This window comes from Apodemus sylvaticus, chromosome 19 (genome assembly GCF_947179515.1).
Source record: "Apodemus sylvaticus chromosome 19, mApoSyl1.1, whole genome shotgun sequence".
NCBI lineage: Eukaryota > Metazoa > Chordata > Mammalia > Rodentia > Muridae > Apodemus > Apodemus sylvaticus.
In genome coordinates, this window is record NC_067490.1 from 5,542,385 (window position 1) to 5,562,778 (window position 20,394).

General features: G+C 43.6%; 1 protein-coding gene across 2 annotated transcripts in view; it reads right to left on the reverse strand.

Annotated features, from left to right (window-relative positions):
* The window catches only part of Fkbp5 (FKBP prolyl isomerase 5), a 109,799-nt gene that overhangs the window by 45,031 nt on the left and 44,374 nt on the right, over positions 1-20,394 (reverse strand). For both annotated transcript variants that reach the window (XM_052163002.1, XM_052163001.1), the window contains exon 2: positions 520-642. In XM_052163002.1, coding sequence (XP_052018962.1) covers positions 520-624 — 105 coding nt within the window. In that variant the 5' untranslated portion in view covers positions 625-642. The remainder of the gene's footprint in view (positions 1-519; positions 643-20,394) is intronic.

The following is a 20,394-nucleotide window of genomic DNA, read 5'->3' on the forward strand; positions in this document are numbered from 1 at the left end:
AAAAATAAGGTAGAAAAGTCATTGGAAAGATATCCTGACAGAGGCGCAGGCAAACGTGCACATGTGTACACAAATGCATCACACACACACACACACACACACACTTTAAATCAATAGGAAAGATGATCCAAATATATATTGTCTGTGCCCTTACATCATGACATATAGACACAGTCAGTACTTGTTTATAAAAACCAACTCCTTTTTCTCTACAGACTCTCTGGCAGTCACTGCATAGCTTTAGCACACCAAGATGGCGTACAACAACCATCTACATTCACCCTCTGAAACAAGGAAGGATTCTTTTGAGGGACAGCATAACTTGGACTTGCTCTCCAGGGCCTAAGCTGTGAGTTAATTTACGTAGGGCAGCCAAAGCTGAACTGCCAACTATGAAGACGATGGGAAGTGAGCTGTAGTGTTGGCTGCTTAGCCCCAGCCCATCCGCCAAATGGGTTGCATAAAGCCTCCACAAGCGCCCACGCCGAGCGCTCCTGTGACACACCTCTGTGGCCTTACCTTTAACACTCCTCTGTCTTTCTTCGCAGTGATATCTTCGCCCTGCTCAACCACAGTGGCTGCTGGGTTGTCTCCATTGTTACTGGTGCCCTCATCAGTAGTCATTGTCCTTTGTAAGAAGACCTGCCAAAACAAATACATTTCCTCCAATCAAAGTATCACTTCTTAATACACCTGACAAGTCCCTGAGAACTGAGCTGACATAAGACTAATAGAGTCAAAACACAGAAACAGGAACAAAAGCATTTGCTATGGACATGTATTGATGTCATCAGACAGGGAAATAAAACATCACCCACTTCTTCAATTTCCCGTCTAGCCATGCTCCTAGATTAGAGAGCAGTATAGGTCAGGCCTGCGGGTAATTATAGTCCTTAGCAGGACTCCCAGGGAGAAGCTGCCCTCTCAGAACCAGAAAACATCCCTCTCCTACAGCCATATTCTTAAAAGAGAACCGAGACCCTCTCAGGTGCTCCACCACTTTCCTTCACGGCTCACTGGTCAAACCAACCAGCGCCCTTTCCATAAGCAGCCACACCCACTTGATCACTCTCTCTTCTTCCTCTCATAAGCCAGATCCATGATGCCCATCAAGTTGTTTTGCCCATTTACCCTTCCTTAGCTCTTCTCAGCTGAATGTTGGTATTTTGAGGCATTCCTGGTAAAGGGTCTTTTAGAACACACTCCATCCAGTCTTTAGCAGGGCATGCAGACTGGAACTCTGAGGTTCTCCTTTTGCTCCTATTTCAGTTGCTCTAAACCTTTACTCAGAGCAGTGTGCTCATAATAAAAACTCTGCTTCACAGAGATCAACTGTCCTGAACTCCAATTTGTAGACTCTAGACTGGTCTCCAACTCACAGAGATCCACCTGTCTGCCTCCTGAGTGCTGTCACCTGACCTTTTCTCATGCAAGGCCAACCTGTATATCAGTGATCAATAGGCTAAAGGAAACACTCCTATCTACTTCTGTGATCTCACACTGCTCCTAGACTGAGCAGGGAAATGAAGAATTAGTAACAATGCCATTTATTTTCTGACTCAGGTTCTTATGTAGCCCAGACTGGCTTCAAACTGGACATTTCTCTCTCCTCGGTGTTCTGAGTACTGAGGTTAAGGACATTACCAAAACTGGCTAACCACGGGCCACTTCTAAAGCTATTCCACACTAGGGTAAGAACAGACTCCAGGCTCAGTCAAGACACCTTTTGGGCCTTCTGTTTATAGTCAAAACCAAACCCAAACTTTCCAGACTTGTAAAAACCTGCTTTACTGATAGGATTAATAATTAGGCAACTAAAATCTGAGTGTTTTAACTCATTTCCAAACAAGCTAAAATTTCTTCAGGGTGAGCAGTCTGTTGAGCTCAAAGATTTTCAAAGAGAACATGACAATCCCAGGGCCGAGCCCTGTGCTGGATTTTCTAGCACAGTTTATACCAGAATAAAAGGTCCACATGTTTGGCTCAGGGTAAGTGAAAGCCTAGAACAAGCTGTTCTCAAACAAACAACAAAAGTTAAGTACCTAGCTTAGCATAATGCTGGACTAGATAATAAGGGAATTAGACAAGCAGGGGTGACTCTCAGCTTCTAGGACTTGGTGACACATATTTCTGACGCCGAGAGCTTATAGGAAGCACCTAAACAGCAGGGGGGAAAATGGTCTATTAACTATCTAGAGGGAGCAGGTCATGGACTGTATCCTTGGGAAATGCTCTGTAGGTTTTCAGAGACACATGGACCTCTATCAACAGAACATGACTGAAGCACTGTACATATTAAAACCACTAGGTGAAAATTTCTTGAGAGATATCCACCAGCACCACCCCACTGATTACCCACCAGAAAAGGTGAAAGGGCCTTCCTTCCCAACAAAGCAATAGAAGCCTTTAGCAGGAAGAGTAAGTGGTGATCTCTGCGATAACGTCAAAACACAGCCCATCTTTGGACTCAACTATATAGACAAGCAAGCATATCCATCTGTTGGTATGCTTTCATCTTGAATAAATAGTAAATATATCTTCATAGCAAAGATTGTTTGAAAATAAACTCTGACTTAGTATCAATAAATGATCTGCTTGCATGCCCATTGTATACACCTGCATGCCCAGGACTGCTTAGGAGTTTCTTGGGCAAAAAGGAGTCATGAGTGGGAACATTTAAGAAACTGGATCTAGGGCTGGGCGTGGTGGCACATGCCTTTAATCGTAGCACTTGGGAGGCAGAGGCAGGTGGATCTCTAAGTTCGAGGCCAGTCTGGTCACAGGAAAAGCCCTGTCTCTAAAACTCAAAGGGTGTGGAAGGGGCTGATTTAAAAACTATCCTTCTAATAGGCACTGTGCGTCATAGCCAAACCTCGTGACAACAGCAATTAGACAAACTGCCTCATGGCGATGCAAGGGGAGGCGGACTTTATCTATGTGCTATTTCTTTCAAAAATACTTTACGGGGAAGCTGGAGAGATGGCTCCGAGGTTAAGAGCACCGAGAGGACTGATATTTGAGCCCCAGAACCTATGTGGGGCTCATGACTGTCCATACACAGTTCCAGAAGATCTGACACCTTCTTCTGCCCTCTGTATGCAGATGATACGAAGACATCCATGCAGACAACGCAAAATTAATTTTTAAAAAAGAGAAAAAATTTTTAAAAAAAGAGAAAAAAAGTTTTCTTCAGTCAGGCACACACATGCTGGTGGTGATGGTATATTCTGCCTGCAAGACCAGTACTCTGGAGGTGGAGGCAGGAGGATCAGGGGTGAGCATCAACCTTGGCTACATAAGACTCTCTAAACACATAAGCAAAATTATATGACTACAGCAGGCTGTATTCATAAAGTCACATGCGCACGCAGACACACATATCCAAGTGTAACAATAATTAACGAATAAGAGAAAGGGATATGAGAGGAATTAAAGATGAAATGATGTAAAGACAGTATATGAAATTCTCAAAAGATAAATAATTAAATTAAGAATAAAAGATGAAGAAAAGAAACACTTGGCTTGCTATTCAAGTAAGTCTCAACTCCCATCAACCCAACCTGTTGCTGTAAGTGCCAGTCTAACAAAAAGAACTTGATCAACTTAAGGTGTGAGCGTGCAACTCTGAGAATGGCTTGGAACAGCACTGCTAAGTCCATAGGAAGAGAAGCGCCAGGAATCTGGACATCCAGAAAACAACCCTTTTTTTTTCAGGTTCGAAGCCGTTTAAATCTTAAGGAGTAAAGAAATAAACTAAGCTGGTTAGTGTCCCCACACACCGTTAATCCCTGCACTCAGGAGGCAGAGGCAGGCTGATCTCTGTGAGTTTGAGTGCAGCCTGGGCTACAGAGCGAGTTCCAAGACAGCCATGGGTATACACAGAAAAACTGTTTTGAAAAAACAAACAAACAAACGACAACCAAACAAACAAAGAAAAAAACAAACAAAAACCAAAGCATCTCTGCCCTCCCCCAAAATCCTTTAATTTTCTAAACAGTTTTCTTTAATTTCATTTAGGTCACTAGAAATATAGATTTTTGTAAACAAACAAAGTAGCCTTTTTGCTTTATGGTACTATATAAAAAGATGATTCTTAAAAACCTTTAAGACAAACTAAGGAAATTTCTGTATTTTTCTAACAGTCTTGTTTATTCTGGTTTAAAGTCACTTTTACCTAAGGTTATTATTTAATTCTCGATAAAATGTGCTGTGCTGCAGCTGCTAACAGAAGGAACTGCACCCAGGTCTTCTGTTATGGACATGCCAGCCGGCGATCCCCCGAGACACAACAGAGACACGAGAAGACACAGTGTCTCGTCAACAGGCACTACGGTCTCTCACATGAGAAGCTACCCGAGCTTTGCACACAGTCTGTGCCTCTGACTGGTGCTGTTCTTACACCACAGTGTCCCATCGGATCATCCCTAACTTCTTTGTCAGAAGCACTGAGGAACCACAGCAAGTATTTCTAAGCCCTGCCAGCTCCTGGCCTTGTTACCTACAGCTTTCAGCTCCACACCAGAGAAAAGACACAGGAAAGAAACATACCTGGGCCTCAGAACATAGGGCATGTTAAATGAACCTCAATTTTGACATTTTGTTATAAGGATGGACTGGAAAACCCTCATTTAAATTTCAACCTCAGACCTCTCTTACACATTCCAGCCTAGAGACAGTAATAGTTATTTACTGGCAGACAAGAAATATACTTTTAAAAAGAAAAAAAGGGCTAACTAAACATGTAGAGGAAACAGCTACACAGCTACGTGAAACTATGTACAATTATACAGATACTTTCCCCAAAGAAATGTCTTTCTTCTACACTGAGGTGGTAGAGTTGGACACACACACACACACACACACTTTTCTTTCAAAAAATATGTATACACACACACACATTGATGCAGAAAATGACAAGATGCTTCACATCAACAGTGACCAGTTAAACGGAAACACTGTAGGAGAGCCTGGCTCCTACCCATCAGAATGGCTATCAGGGAAAGTGTAGTGGTGGGGACCCTGTGGTCACCGCTCAGGGCCAGAGCACAAGCCGAGCACATGAGAACATGGGTTTGCAGCCCAGTGCAGTGGTACACGGGAGATGGGGGTGGGGGTGGGGGGAGAGTAGGGGGCTTGCGGCCAGCCAGTCTAGAGTTGATGCAGGACTGGAGAGATGGCTCAGAGAGTAAAAGCACTTGATACGCATGGCTGAAACCTGGAGTTTGATCCTAGGATTCCACATGGAAGGGAAGAACCCTATCCTAAAAGTATCTAACCTCTGGCCTCATACAAGTGCTGCGGCACACACATGCATACACACAAATCATATATAAAATATGAAGAGATTTTACAACACTGGATGTTGACCCCTGGCCTGTACACAAGTACATGCACATGTATACAACACATGCACAGAGTCAAATTCAGAATCAAAGTAGAATAAAGGTTACTAGGGATGTTGTAAGGTCCAGAGTTTCTGTTTGGGGTGATGAAAGAAATGACCAGTGATGGCTCCCAGTACTGGGAGGGTGTGTACTGAATGCCACTTAGGAACAGCTACATGTCTAAAGCAGTATATTCTGCCATATATGTATGCATGTATACTTTTTATAAGGAGTGACAGAAACAGCTTAACCAGACAGACACATCAGAGTGGCCGGCCAGCTGAGGGCAGCTGAAGCTACCTTCCTGAGCCCCTCCCGGTCCTCCTCACTTCCTCATTTCCAGTGTCATTTCCAGTGTCCCTCCTCAGTCCTCAGCTGGACTTCTGGGAGTCCATCAGCCTCATAGCCAAAGGCTCTGAGATGTCCAGTAAGAAAGAGGCTCTGCCACCTTACAGCCTGAAACTATTCATTTTAGTCTTCAATATACACAATGCTTTGGAGAAATCTTCTTCTCATTACAAATACTGAAGCAAGCTGGCAAAGACCTAGTTCACTGGTCTCCCCCTCCCTCACAGCTCCATATACACCACACCAGAGTTCAGCATCACAGGCTATTCTCCTGAGAAGGGATAAAGTAGCTGCACTCCTTGACTAGAGCCTCCAAACACACTTTTCACAGTGCAGATTTGCTTTGTTGGTTTTGCTTCTCAAGGTCATACTACAAAAGTTGTTTTTTGCAGTGTTGAGAATTGGCTGAAGAGACATGACAACCTCATGTCCAAGAAATCTGTAAAACTCCTAATAGTCCAGAAAACAACAAAAAAGGTAGGTGTGCATCACTGACTATGAAAAGTCAGGGAAATTCCCAGAACTAGAAAGCAGATAAGATCAATGGATCGAACAGAGATGCCAACTGCTTCCCTGGTGCCAGGGCTCTCCATGGCAGTGCCCTGACTGTGGAGCAGGGCATTACAGTGCAGCACTGGACCTGGGGCTCACTAGAGAACCCAAGAAGCCAAGAGCAGGGCCTATGTTGGATCCCACAGACCAGTCAGATCTCTCCCTCCTAGTGTGGCTCCTGTATTTTCCCTATGGAAAGTACAAAAATATTTTTTGCTCCTTGAAGTTACAGTAAGCAGAGAGGTACCCAACTGTTACCTTCTTCCTTAAGCCCCGACCGGTCTCCCAACCTTACAGGTCTCTCTCCAGACACTGCAGTAATCTGGCCCTGAAGTCTGGTTGGAGAGATGTCAGACCTGTCTTACCCTTCAGGTTTCTCACTAACTTTTCTAACATTGTCCGCATTAGGATCTGCAGACCTTTCAGACTGTCTGCAGGTGCCTGACTCCAACCCAGAGGGGTGGGCTGAGTCAGCACCAGGATTCTGAGCACGCTGTATAGTCTCCCAAGCAGCAGATGTGGCTGGAGCCACCGCTTCTCTCCTTTCCGCCACTGTCCTTTAGCTCTATGTTGGGAGGGAGAGATTTTTGTTGACAGAATGTCTAGGTCATATTTGGTCAGCAGCTATGGCCAATATTTCTAGTGTGTAACAGAGCCCGTTTAAACATGAGTAGTGTTTTCACCATCTTTTATTGTTTGATTGCCCACTTCCCTGAGCACTTTGTCTGTAGTTTTGTGACTATAACTTCAAACTTTTCTGTAGATACTGCTTAGAGTAGGAGAGGATATTTCTGAAGAGTAAGTGTTTGGCTCACGACTGTTTTGAAGCGACAGCCATGAAGCAGTGAGCCCGTGTTCACTACTGCCTTTCAGAGGCCCTGGGGGATGGTAGAGCTGGGAGAGAAAGGCAGCCCATGTGTCCTGAGAGTCAACGTAACGCAGGAGAGGAGTCACGGTGACGGGGCAAAGGGATGCTTGCAGCAGGGTTTGGAGGGGAACATGAAATGCTTTTGCAAAGGGAAGGAAAGGTTTAATTGTACAAAGAACCAGTCATGCTTAAATTCATAAGGGAAACCGCCAAGAGGGAATGAAAAGTATGATTCAGAAAGGGAGGTGCACAGGTTTCCCCATTAATTAAATATTCACAGGCCACATAAGGTAGAGCTAAATTAACAGTGTGGCTAAATAAAAATGTTTCTTTTGGAACAACTTCCGGATGCTTTCCTTAAGATAGGGCCACACGACAGGTCAGCCTCTTAGAGACAGGGAGATCTCTAAGGTCTGCCCTGTGCAGGACAGCAGACAGCATAGACTTCTTCAACCTTTCCCTAAGCCTCTGAATAGTGTTTCAACAACAACAACAAAAATAATGTTTCTTTTAAAAATATGCTCTTATTTTTAAAAATGATTTGATTTTCTTGGCATGGGTGTTTTGCCTGAATATGTGTCTGCACACCAGATGCACACCTGGTGCCTACAGAGGCTGGAGAAGAGTCTAAGTCCTCGAGGATTGGAGTTACAGTCAGTTGTGGGCACTGTGAACGGAATCTGGATCCTTGGAATCAGAACTCTCGATGACTGCGCAAGGTCTCCAGCACCAAAGAAAAACATTTCCTCAAGTGAATGATCATGAAATGTGCAAACGTCTGGAAATGCATACTATAAAAAAGTGTCACACAGTTGTGAAAAAGGTGAACTAAATCTATGTACAGTTGAAGATTATTTAGCTGCTAACATTAAAAACACTCAAACCACCTAACTAGGAAAGAAATTTGTAAATGTTTACTCAAAAAGAACACCATTGCTTTTATTAAAGTGCATTAAGAATGCCATTTTGAGCCGGGCAGTGGTGGCACACGCCTGTAATCCCAGCACTCTGGGAGGCAGAGGCAGGCGGATTTCTGAGTTCAAGGACAACCTGGTCTACAGAGTGAGTTCCAGGACAGCCAGGGCTATACAGAAAAACCCTGTCTCAACAAAACCAAATCTAAAAAACCAAAAAAAAAAAAAAAAAAAAAAAAAAAAGACTGCCATTCTTGTAGATACAGTGGCACGCAGCAATGAACTGGTTCCCTAGACACTGAAGAGGTACGGATGGGAAGGCATATATCAGATTGTGTCATCATGACTGCAGTTGACACAGTTTGTAGATGTCTACAGATTGTATCTGATTACAACTACACAGGCTGACACCTAAATGTCAAATGTCTGTTTTCATTACCATCACCCCTTGGGATTAAGACAGCTACAAACCCCATCTGCATTAACAAGTAAAGCATTACCCACTGCAGATCAACAACCTTGTAATACTGACAAGCAAAACAAACAAAAACCAGAAAGCTGCCATACCCATCCCCTCCACACTTTTTTAATACACAGGGTCTGTGTACATAGCCCTGGTTGTCCTGGAACTCACTATGTAGAACAGGCTGGCCTCAAATTCACCAGAGATCTGCCTACTTTAAAGGGCTGTGTGCCATCACACCAGGTACCAACACATCCGGCAGGACAATGGCACATGCAGAACAATTTGTAACATGATTCTGTTTTTGGAAGAAATGTGTGTATATATGCTTATATGTATTCCAAACTGTCTGCCAAGATCCTTAGCAGGCAGAGCCCCACTACACTGGTAAGTCAGGTGGGAATGACGGAGAACAAGACTGTCAGCTACACAGGAAAACCATATCTCAAAACCAAAACAAAACAAAAAACCCAAATCACAGTTGGCTTATTCATGGAAAAAGAGGGGATCATGCTACAGTACAGCACAGCTATGGTGGTCAGGACAGCTGCCAGGAGTCTGGTCTCCCCCCACCACATGGGCCCCAGGGATCACCTACAGAGCCTTCTTGCTAGCCTAATTCAGCATCAGCAGAACCTTGTAAAGACAAAGGGAACTCTAGCTGCCTTATTTGGAGCAAGAGGTGCTCTCAAAATATATGGGGAGAAAAGTCTTGGTAATAGTTATATATTAGGGAGTTTAGTGGTCATAATATAAAAATATTGTCTCAACTACTCCTAAGCAAACAAACTAGTTCTCCAACATCTTGTTTTGGTGCCTGGGACTGAACGCAGGGTCTGGGTGTGCTAGCAGCACTCTGCCCACACTACACAGAGCTTGCTTATCAGCCCTTCATGCCCAGGCTGCATCACTGGCTGTAGGACTTTGTGCAGCACAACTGGAACACTGCTGCTGAAGAAGCCAAACCCCACCCAGGACAGGTTAAAGAATCTATGCCCACAGCACTGATGTCACTGCTCTTGTACCCTACACTTCCACCCTGTCACGCACCCTCAGCGCTTGCCTGTCCTGGAAGGCCAGCAGTCCAGTCACTAACAAACTCCACAGAGCTCCCTGACCAAGTCACAAGGCCAGCTTAAAAGCACATCTGGTGGGCACAGCTGTTACGGAGACTGGTGAGCACTCTCAGATCTTCTTCCTAGAGCTGAAACCTCCTTCAGAGCTAGAGAGGTGACTGGATGGTTGGTGGCACTGGCTGCCCTTCCAGAGGACCTAGATCTAATCCCAGGCACCCATGGCAGCTCCCAATCATCTGTAACTCCAGGTCTAGGGATCTTCGACCCTTCCTAGCCCTCTCAGGCCTCAGGGATGCCCTTGGATGACATGCAGGAAAAAAAAATTTTTTTTGAGGTCCTGAGTTAGAATTCCCGGAGGAGAATCCAACAAGTAACCATGCTGTGTCAGGCACTGTCCTAGAAAATGTCTCATAAAACATATACTTGGTAAGGGCAGAAACAGAGGAATGAATCTATAACTTTGGGCCATATTGTTGTTTGGTTTTGGGTTTTGTTTTTTGGAACAGGGTCTCACCATGTAGTCCTAGATATCGTAGAACTTGCTAAGTGAACCTCAAGTTCCGAGAGTACCCTGCCTCTGCCTCCCAAGTGCTGGGATTACAGGCGTGTGTCACCACGCCCGGCTCCATGTCCTTAATCTTAAGAGAAAAAAAAATCAAATTTCTACTCAGTACCAGAATGGTAGATTATTAACCTGAGGTGACTCATTAACGCCTAATAATTTAGTTCCAAGTCTACACTGGTTTCTAAGAACAGACCAACAGAGGCCATTAAATACCCTACAATGTGGAAGGTGTGGCTTTTTTTTAAAACCTCCTCTCCTTGGTCTAAGTGAAGGACATATAAGCAGTACTCGACGTGCAGAGGAATGACCTGTGATTTTCAAAAGCAGTCAGAACAAAGACAGTAAAATCCCCGGCAGTATACAGAATCAGGGCTACGGTGCAGTGACACATAGACGACTTTTCTAAGTTAAATATGAAAAAATAATGCTGTACACACTCCTAACTTTAAAATTAAAAACAAGATTTGTTTCTCCTGAGAAGTGGTAACTAAAACCCCTGGGCATAATTAAGTACGTAGGTCTGAGGTGTACTAGAAGCATATCTGTGAATACACAGCACACAGCAAACCTTCTAACTACCTTCTAACTAGTTTAACAGCAAAGAGTCAAGAACAGAGGACCAGGGCCACATCTCTCCATTACACATTGGCCAGCAAGTGAAGGAAAAGATGGGGAGTCGGGAACTGGGAAAGAGCCTAGAACCAAGGTTTTCTGTACTATCAGTCCCTGGGCTGGGACACTGTCTGCTCTCACGAGGACCCGGGTTTGATTGCCAGCACCCACACACCAGCTCACAATCATCTGTAATTCCAGTTCTGGGTTATTTGCTCTTCTGGCCCCTGCAGGTCCTGCACACATGTGTAGCTCAGGCATACATGCAGCAAAACATACACACACATAAATATTGCATTCCCTTGTAACAAACAGCTGTCTCATTAAACATTTCAATGTATACCAGGCAGATGTTAAAAACAAAGCTGCCTTGTGTTCCCTACAGAGCCTCTGTGCAGGAACAGCATTCTGTGACGAGGTAAAGACAAAGGGAACAAGTTCCTTCAACCATAAAAAGCACACTGATGAATGCTTCCTGAGTTATCTCTAAAAATAAATTCCCTGTACTTTAAAGAAAAATTACAGCAAAACTTAATGTGTAACATCTGTTTGGAGTTTGTATACCTTTTTAATTTCTGGAGATTTGAAAGTTTGTGAGCACCTGGAATAAATCAGTTTTTAAAAAGAATAGCATTTTGGGTTTGTGAGCGGCGAGCCTTCCTCATGTGAAAAGAAGAAAGGCCTTGGTCACCTTGAACGCCCATCCTGAGGGTCGGAGGCTGAGCAGCCAGAAGGCACAGACCCTCATCTGCAGGCACCAGCATTAAATTTCTCAGGCTGTAAACTGCAAGGGTTTACACTAAAGCCACACTCTGGCTATAAGACTTTGTATTTACAATACCTTAATAAATAAATCTATGCCTTTATGGGAAGTCAGGTTTGAAAGCTGGAAAGAGAATTTCCCAAGGAATAAAAAGTCACGTTAATATTATAGAGCTCGCTTTCCCACTCTAGTCCTCTGGACAAACAAGTTACTCCTGAGCTGCCTTAGACAGGGCCCTGGTTCTCTGTAGATGCTGTAACACGTGACTAGAGAGTCAAGGGCTGACACCATGGACATCTATAACCCTGCAGCTCTGAAGGCGAGGCGTGGAGAAGGGCGATTGGGGTGTCCCTGCCTGTGGGTAGGAGGAGCTGCGCCTTCGCTCTCCGGGTGCTGCCTACAGGGTCTCTGTGGCATCCCAGGAGGCTCCCTTCCTCCATCCTCAAATGCTGCACGCCTCTGTTCTTTCCTAAACCAATTCTGTTATTTACTCGTGTGCTCCTGTGTGCCTGCCTGTGGAGACCAGAAGTGAATGGAAGGAAGGCAGGAGCCTCCCCGAGTTGCTCTCCATCTGATTTCTTATGACACTGTCTCACTGAATCCACACCTGGAGGACTCAGCCAGACCCTGGAGGACTCACCAAGCCCAGGATCCCTCACCTCTGCCTCCCCAGACTCACAAGTGGCTTTTCCCGTGAGTGCTGGGGTCTGAATTCCAGTCCTGGTCTGTATAACAGTGCTTCGGTGACTGAGCCAAATGTGGCCTCTTTCCTCACCCCTTTGTAGTCGCGGTCCCTCTTCCTTTTAAGAGACAGAGCAGCCCCGCTGGATTATGGAGGATGAAGCTGCCCTCGGGCCAGTCCTCGGCTTGACTCACACCCGTGTGTGCCTTTTGACCTATAAAGCCCCACACACGGCCTTTCGTCACTTACTACAGACACCCTGCTATCTGGACAAAGCCACGAGTCTCTCCCTAGACTAAATTCTGCACTCCATTCTCTTGTTCTGTTCTTTCTCTCTCTCCATCATCCAGTTGGACAACCAAGTTCTAATCTGACAGGTAGGTGAAATCTAACATTTCTCTGCGAATGCCTTCAGCACGTCAGAGAACACACTGGGGTACTTGATTTGTCCTCCTCTTCCTCTTTTTTTTTTTTCCAAAACAGCATTCCTCTGTGTAACCCTGAACTCACTTTGTAGACCAGGCTGGCCTTGAACTCACAGAGATGCACCTGTCTGTCTCCTAAGTACTGAAAAATCAAAGGTGTGTGCTACTACACCCGGCTACCTGGTCTTTCAATCCCATAGCACATTAAAACTTCAAGAAAACAATACACACAGTGCACTTTCATTTTCCTCCAGAATCACTGAAGAGTTCTAAAATGACACTCAGGCTTTGAAATTATAAGCAGCACACTATAAATGCTGAAGAATGCACAAGCACCATGTTCCTTAGCAGACAGTGTGAGAACTGCACAGTAACCCACACACAGACTAGACTGCACATACTCTATCATACAACATGTAAGTAAGTATGTGTGCTCTCTCTCTCCACCCCATAAAGTCGCCACTACACTCCAGATAATGGATAAATGTGTCGTCTACAACGTTCTTCTTGTGTTCACTTATAATTCCTTCTTCCCCAGCTCAGGACTCCAGGCAGTCTCTGACCTGCGTCCTGCCCTCACGCTCCAATGACTCCTGCCTCGTCTCTGTGCTGGAGTGTCACACTAGCCCCACTGCCTCGTCTCTGTGCTGGAGTGTCACACTAGCCCCACTGCCTCGTCTCTAGGCTGGAGTGTCACACTAGCCCCACTGCCTCGTCTCTGTGCTGGAGTGTCACACTAGCCCCCACTGCCTCGTCTCTGTGCTGGAGTGTCACACTAGCCCCACTGCCTCATCTCTGTGCTGGAGTGTCACACTAGCCCCACTGTTTTCTTTTACTTACTTTACTTCACAAAAATTTGCTGCATCCAAAGCTACAAAGAGTATCTTCCAAAAATTTCATGAATTTATGCTTTACAGATAGTTCTATCATCAGCTGGGTTTACTTTTTGAGGGGCCATAAGAGTCTTTGTGCTCACAGATGTAGCAAAGGAACCCAGAATGTTGTTAAGGTTTGTTCCTTCAAGGGAAAGAACGCAAAGTCCATTTTCTACCCAGAAGGCTGGGGTGCTGTGCTTTCTAGCCTGGTGAGCTCTGCGCTCTCTGAGGGACTGTTAGCATCCGTGGAGACTCTCATACATTTGTATTCTCAGTCAATCCAGAGAACCTCACTTTATGGAAGGTGGCACATGCACTTTTACAACAAGCTTCAATGTAGTCGTACCTGATTGGGACTTCGTTTGCGCCTCAGAGATCGAATTATGTTTTGTTATCTATATGGGAGCCAGTCACGAGAATAACGTTCACCACATTGTGCTCTGCTTAAATAAGCCTGAAATAAACCTCAGGGTTCGACTCCCAAAATCTGAACCAATGCTTATACTGAGCCATCTTGCAGGGAACTGCCTGGCCTCCCGAGGCCCTTTCCTCTTTTCTGCCCTCTGCTGGTGAAATCAGTCCTCAAGGGTTAAAAAAATCTAGTGCTGTTTGGCAACCAGGATCACGCATATCTCACAATTTAGAAGATTAAAGTATGACTGTGTATGGCTGACATTTTTCCTAATGTGACTGTTGCCCCTGCTCTCAAGGTTAAATCACCTTAGATGTCTGTAATAATTTGTCAGACATCTCCTTTCTAGGACTCTCACTACAACTAAACTTATTGGCTGGACAGTGGTGGCACAGGCCTTTAATCCCAGCACTCTGGAGGCAGAGGCAGGAAAATCTCTGTGAGTTTGAGGCCAGCCTGGTCTGCAGTCAGATCCAGGACAGCCAGGGCTACACAGAGAAATCTTGCTTCAAAATAAGACAAAAACAAACAAAAAAACTAAAAACAAAACTTTGAGAATGATCTTGCTTATTAACAGCACTTTAAGGAGAATGGGTATTAATTATGTTCCTGGAGTCCCCTGTAATCCACAGGACAGGGGAAGCTACTGGATTAAGCTATTGTCAAATGATGACATCAAATACTTAAGCAATAAATTTTTAAAAGGGGGGTACTTACATCCACCTAAACCTCCACATAGCAATATACATAGTTAAACTCCAACTAGAACTGTGTGTCCTCTCCTCTGCTCACTCAGGCTCAAGGTGCATGGACCACATTGGTGTTTTCCAAGAGACAACTTTTTTCTTTCTTTCTTTCTTTCTTTCTTTCTTTCTTTCTTCCTTCCTTTTTTTTTTTTTGGTTTTTTTTTTTTTAAAGGACAGCATTATTTATTTGTTTATTATATGTAAGTACACTGTAGCTGTCTTCAGACACTCCAGAAGAGGTCATCAGATCCCATTACAGATGGTTGTGAGCCACCATGTGGTTGCTGGGATTTGAACTCAGGACCTTTGGAAGAGCAGTCGGTGCTCCTAACCGCCGAGCCACCTCTCCAGCCCTTTTTTTTTTTTTTTTGTTTTTTGAGACAGGGTTTCTCTGTGCAGCCCTGGCTGTCCTGGAACTCACTCTGTAGACCAGGCTGGCCTCAAACTCCAAAATCCACCTTCCTCTGCCTCCCAAGTGCTGGGATTACAGGCGTGCGCCACCATGCCCGGCTACGAGACAACTTTTTATTTCATTGGCTTGCGTTACTATTTTTCTGTGTTGTTTGTTGTTTTTACTGATTTAAGCTTTTGTCTTCAACCTGTTTCTTCTGTTTACTTTAGCTTTTGTTTTTTACTCTCTAGTTTCTTAAAGAGTCAGATACAAATACTGTGTTATTGCTTACACTTTTGGATTTTTCCTTTGGTTATTTCTAGAAACTATAAACCACACATTTGGATGACTTAGTTATTAAAATTACTTTCTAAATTCAAGTATGATTTCCTTGGAAGCATGTTTATGATTTTTTCAGGTATCTTTCACTAATTTTTGAGATAGATCTCACTATGTAGCTTTGGCTGGCTTAGAACTGGCTACATAGAGCAGGCTGGCCTCAAACTCAGTTATCTACTTGCCTCTTGCCTCCCAAGGTGCTGGTTTAAAGGTGTGTACCACTATACCCAGCATTTTGCTTTGTTTTTTTCCCACTTTATTTTATACATATGGGTGTTTTGCCTGCATGTACAGCTGTGTACTACGTGTGTACCTAATGCTCTTAAAGACTGGAAGATCTCCTGGAACTGGAATTACAGATGGTTATGAGCCACCATGTGGTTGCTGGGAATTGAACCCAGGTCCTCTGGAAGGCACATCATAACTGATGAGCCATCCCCCCCCCCCCCACACACACACACAGAATTGACTTTATTTTTTTCTTGAGACAGGGTCTCATTATGTAGCTCTGGCTGTGCTGGAACTCACTATGTAGACCAAGCTGGCCTGGAAACTCACACAGATATGTCTGCCTCTGTCTCCCAAGTGCTAGGATTAAAGGCATGTGCCACTATGGCCGGACCTAGCATTAATTTTTAATTCCTTTTGGTCAGAATAAATATTTAAGTATTAAGTCATTCAAATTCTTGACACTATCTTAGACCAAAAATATTGTCTCTTTTAGTCAGTATCTCATGTGAACTGAAAATAAAGTGCATTTGGCTTATAATGGATAGGATATCATATAATTGTCAGTTCAGGAAGAAGCTGGCTGACACTATTGAGTCTTCTAAATTGCTTCTTTTGGGGGGGGGGGGTGTTGGATTTGTTTTTCTGGAGACAGAGTTTCTCTGTATAGCCCTGGCTGTCCTGGAACTCACTCTGTAGACCAGGCTGACCCCGAACTCAGAAATCCCGCCTGCCTCTGCCTCCCAGAGTGCTGGGATTACAGGCGTGCGCCACCACCGCCCGGCCTAAATTGCTTCTGATGCTATACTCAACCTGGGAAGCAGTGAGGTAACTACTGTTCTATCAGTAAAGAAAGAGATAACTGAAGACCCCATTCTGCAGCTTATCAGATTCTGATTCATATATTTTGAAGTACTACTGATAGGTACATAAATATCTCAAACAAATACTTAGGACTGATGACCCCTTTAATATGAGGTCTTTATTATTGATAACCTTTGTTGTTGTTTTACATTTATGTGCAATTATATGTGCATGTGAGTGTTGGCAGAAGCAGCAGAGACCATCAGCTGGAGCTGGGGGCTGATGAGCCCCGTGTGGGTGCTGGGAACTGAACTCAGCTCACCTGGAAGCTTTAACTATTAAGCCATTTCATTAGCTCCTCATATTGGTAATTTTGTTGGCTCTAAAATCTACTCTGCGTAAAATCAGTACAATAGTTTCAGCTTTCTTGGTATTAGGATGGAGTATCCTTTTGTTTTATTTGTTATGTTTTTATTCACACAACACAGTGAGTTTCTTCTAAGTAGCCCACAACAAGTTACTATTCAACTTGTAAGGCTGCCTTTTAACAGCACTTTTTAGGCCATTTATATTTAATGTGACTACTAATATTGTTCATATGTGAATCTACCTTCTTAATGTGTCTTCTATTAATCACATCTTTTTTATATTTCCTTTCTTTTTTTTTTTTTTGGTTGTTGTTTGTTTGTTTTTGCTTTTTTTGAGACAGGGTTTCTCTATGTAGCCCTGGCTGTCTTGGAACTCACTCTGTAGACCAGGCTGGCCTTGAACTCAGAAATCCTCCTGCCTCTGCCTCCCAAGTGCTGGGACTACAGGCGTGCTATATTTCCTTTCTTTTTTTCTTGCCAAATTTAAAAATTCCTGACCTCTTTTTTTTTTTTTTTTTTTTTTTTTTTTTTTTTTTTTTTTGGTCTTCAGGGGTTTCTGTAATCCCCTTTCTCTTCAAAACTTTAATTATATACACATTATATTTTCATGATTGTCTCATAGCTAAATGATTCCTTTTCCCCAGGCCTTTTAAAAAAACTCTGTAAGTATATTCTGGGTAATTTGTACTGCTAAGACATCAAGTTTTCTAATCTTCCGCCTGCACTGTTTGGGCTGCCCTACTCCCATACTGTGAGCTATTACACTCACCCTCTGTAGGTTTCATGCCAGTGAACTGTATTCAACACTCTCAGTCTTTCCTGTATTTTCTTAAACAAATGGATTATAGTTATGACAACTACTTCAGCGTCTATTAATTTCATCACCAGAGTCATTTCTGGGTCTGTTGCTATTGATTAACTTTCCCTGTTTCTGTGCAGGCCTGATATTTTTCACTAGAGGCTAACTGTGAATTTGGCCCTGGTGAGGGATAGGTCTTTTTGCATTCCTCTAGATGTGAAACTTTGTCCTAGTTAAGTTACCTGGAAACAATCTGATCCTTCCCAGACTTGTTTTGGAACTTGGCTGGGAGGATAGAAGAACTCTTCAGTTGAGGGCTGCATTCGCCCACCATTAAGGCAATTGCTTCTAAGTACTCTGCCTGATGTTCTGTGACTTACAAGGCTTTTTCCTATTTGGTTGGAGGTAACGCAAACATTTTTTGTTTGACACAGAATCTTGTTGCCAAGTAGCCAGGGTGGCTTTGAACTCACCTCTGCTTCCTTAGTGCTGAGACAACAGGCATTTGCCACTATGCCTGGCTCTGAAAAGAAACAGGGCTCTCTTTTCTTTATCCTTTTGGGTGGCTGTTTCTCTGCCTGACTGGTTTCTACACAGCTCAGCAGCGCTCCTATGAAGAGCAAATGGGACCCCCCACACATTTCTGGAGCTCTTTCCTTTCCAAGGCCATCTGCCTGTCCTCCGTGGACTCAGCAGACAGGAACTCTGGAGTCAGAGGGTGTAATTACAGGCTTTACCTGCTGGTCTCTGTCTCCTCAGACATCACTCTCCCTTTTGCAGTCAGCTTCCTGCGTTTCAAGCTGTTGCCTCATATATGTTGTCTAGGGCTTTCTGTTTGCTTTGTGACTGTAACCAAGAGAGTAAATCCAATCTCTGTTAACTACATTCTGGTCAACCAGAAGCGCAAGGCCACAGGCTCCATTTTTAAGACAGAAAAAGGTATGGCTAGACAAGTGGCACTTCCACAGTGTAAAGTTTTACATGATAGGCACTGCTGGGCAAATCTCAGTGCTCTCAGGCTTTCTTGAAAGACCGTTTTTCCGGGACACTATAAAGTCTACTACTTTAACTGATAATAAAATCTTAACCAGGCAGTGGTGGCCTGTAAGCCTGTAATCCCAGCACTTTGGGAGGCAGAGACTGGTGGATTTCTGACTTTGAGGCCAGCCTGGTCTACAGAGTGAGTTCCAGGACAGAGAAACCCTGTCTTGGGAAAATAAATAAATAAAGTAATTAATTAATAAAATAAAATAAAATCTTTCTTCCAAAATGTCAGGTAGTTTTATTTTAAAATACTTATCAAAACTGTGACTTTGGGAATCTGGATAACTGAAGCATCATCTTTTGTTTTTCCCTGTCTTCTGGCTTTTTGAGGTAAGGTTTCACTGTATACCCTGGCTGGCATCACATTCTAAGCAACGCTTTGCTTTTGCCTCTCAGGTACTAAGATTACAGGAGTACACCATCACACCCAGCTCTTTCATTTATTTACTGATGTTTTATTTTCAAGATGGGAGTTCTCTGTGTAGTCCTGGATGTCCTAAAACTCACTCTGTAGATCAGGCTGGCCTATGAATCAGAAATCTGCCCGCCTCTGCCTCCCAAGTGCTGGGATTAAAGATGTGTGCCACCATCACCTGGCTCAGACCCAGTTTTTACTTTGATCTTTAATATACATAAGAAATGGTTATGGAAAGAGCAAAAACTGATTTTTCTATTGCAAAGAACCATACTAATTATGCTTTCAAAATTCTGAGTTAAACACTAAGTTAAAAACAAAACACTTTATGTTGTCTGAGACAGCTATGTCATACTACATAGCTCAGGACAGAACTGGAGCTGTCCATCCTCCTGCCCCAGCCTCCTGGGTGCTAGAATTACAGGTGTGTGCTCCACCCAGGTAGTTGTTCATGAATCAACTGAAAAGCATATAGAGAAAAGCAAAGCATTCCAAGTCCTGGTACCATACAGGCTGGCTTTGATGATGTTAATGTTAACAGAGTTTAACAGAACTTTAAGTTTAGATTCTACTCCACAGAAAAACCTCAAGTGTTTGCCTAATATATGTACAATCTATGGAATATTTTAGAATTTTATGGAAAACCTCAAGTGTTTGCCTAATATATCTACAATCTATGGAATATTTTAGAATTGAGTTTTTTTAATTCTACTGGGACTGGGCTCCACAATTCTGCATTTTGACTGGTTGTGGTTTTCTGTAGGAGTCTCCTAAGAGAAGTTTCCTTGATGGGGGTGGTAATGTATTTATTTGTGAATATAAGAGCAGACGTTTAGATTAACGTTAGGGATGTTCATTTAGTAGCATAACAGCAGTAGGTTTTCCTTCACTAAGCACGATTTCCCCAGCACTGCATATCTAGCTAGGTTTCCGGTACCAGACACAGTGTCCCTCCTGTTAAGCAGGCCTTAGGTCCAATTAGACCGCTGCTGCTTAACGACAAGAATGCACAGCACTGCAGCCACTCCCGAGGTTACTGTGCCATGCTGGTCACTGATGTTAGCATCTGCTCCAGAGCTGGGTAAGACTGTTGGTTGCCTTGCATCCAGTCAGTAAGTCAAAGGAGGGCCCCTCGTGCATACTACTGAGGTTTTCATTAAGTCGTCTTTAGCTCTGTAGAGGGAGTACTGTAAGCACACAGTGTATCTTCTTTCCTGAGGCATCTGCTCAAAAAAGGGCTTGTTTTTTTTTTTGTTTTTTTTTTGTTTTTTTTTTTTGCACCGAGTTGTGGTGGTACACACCTTTAATCCCAGCACTTGGG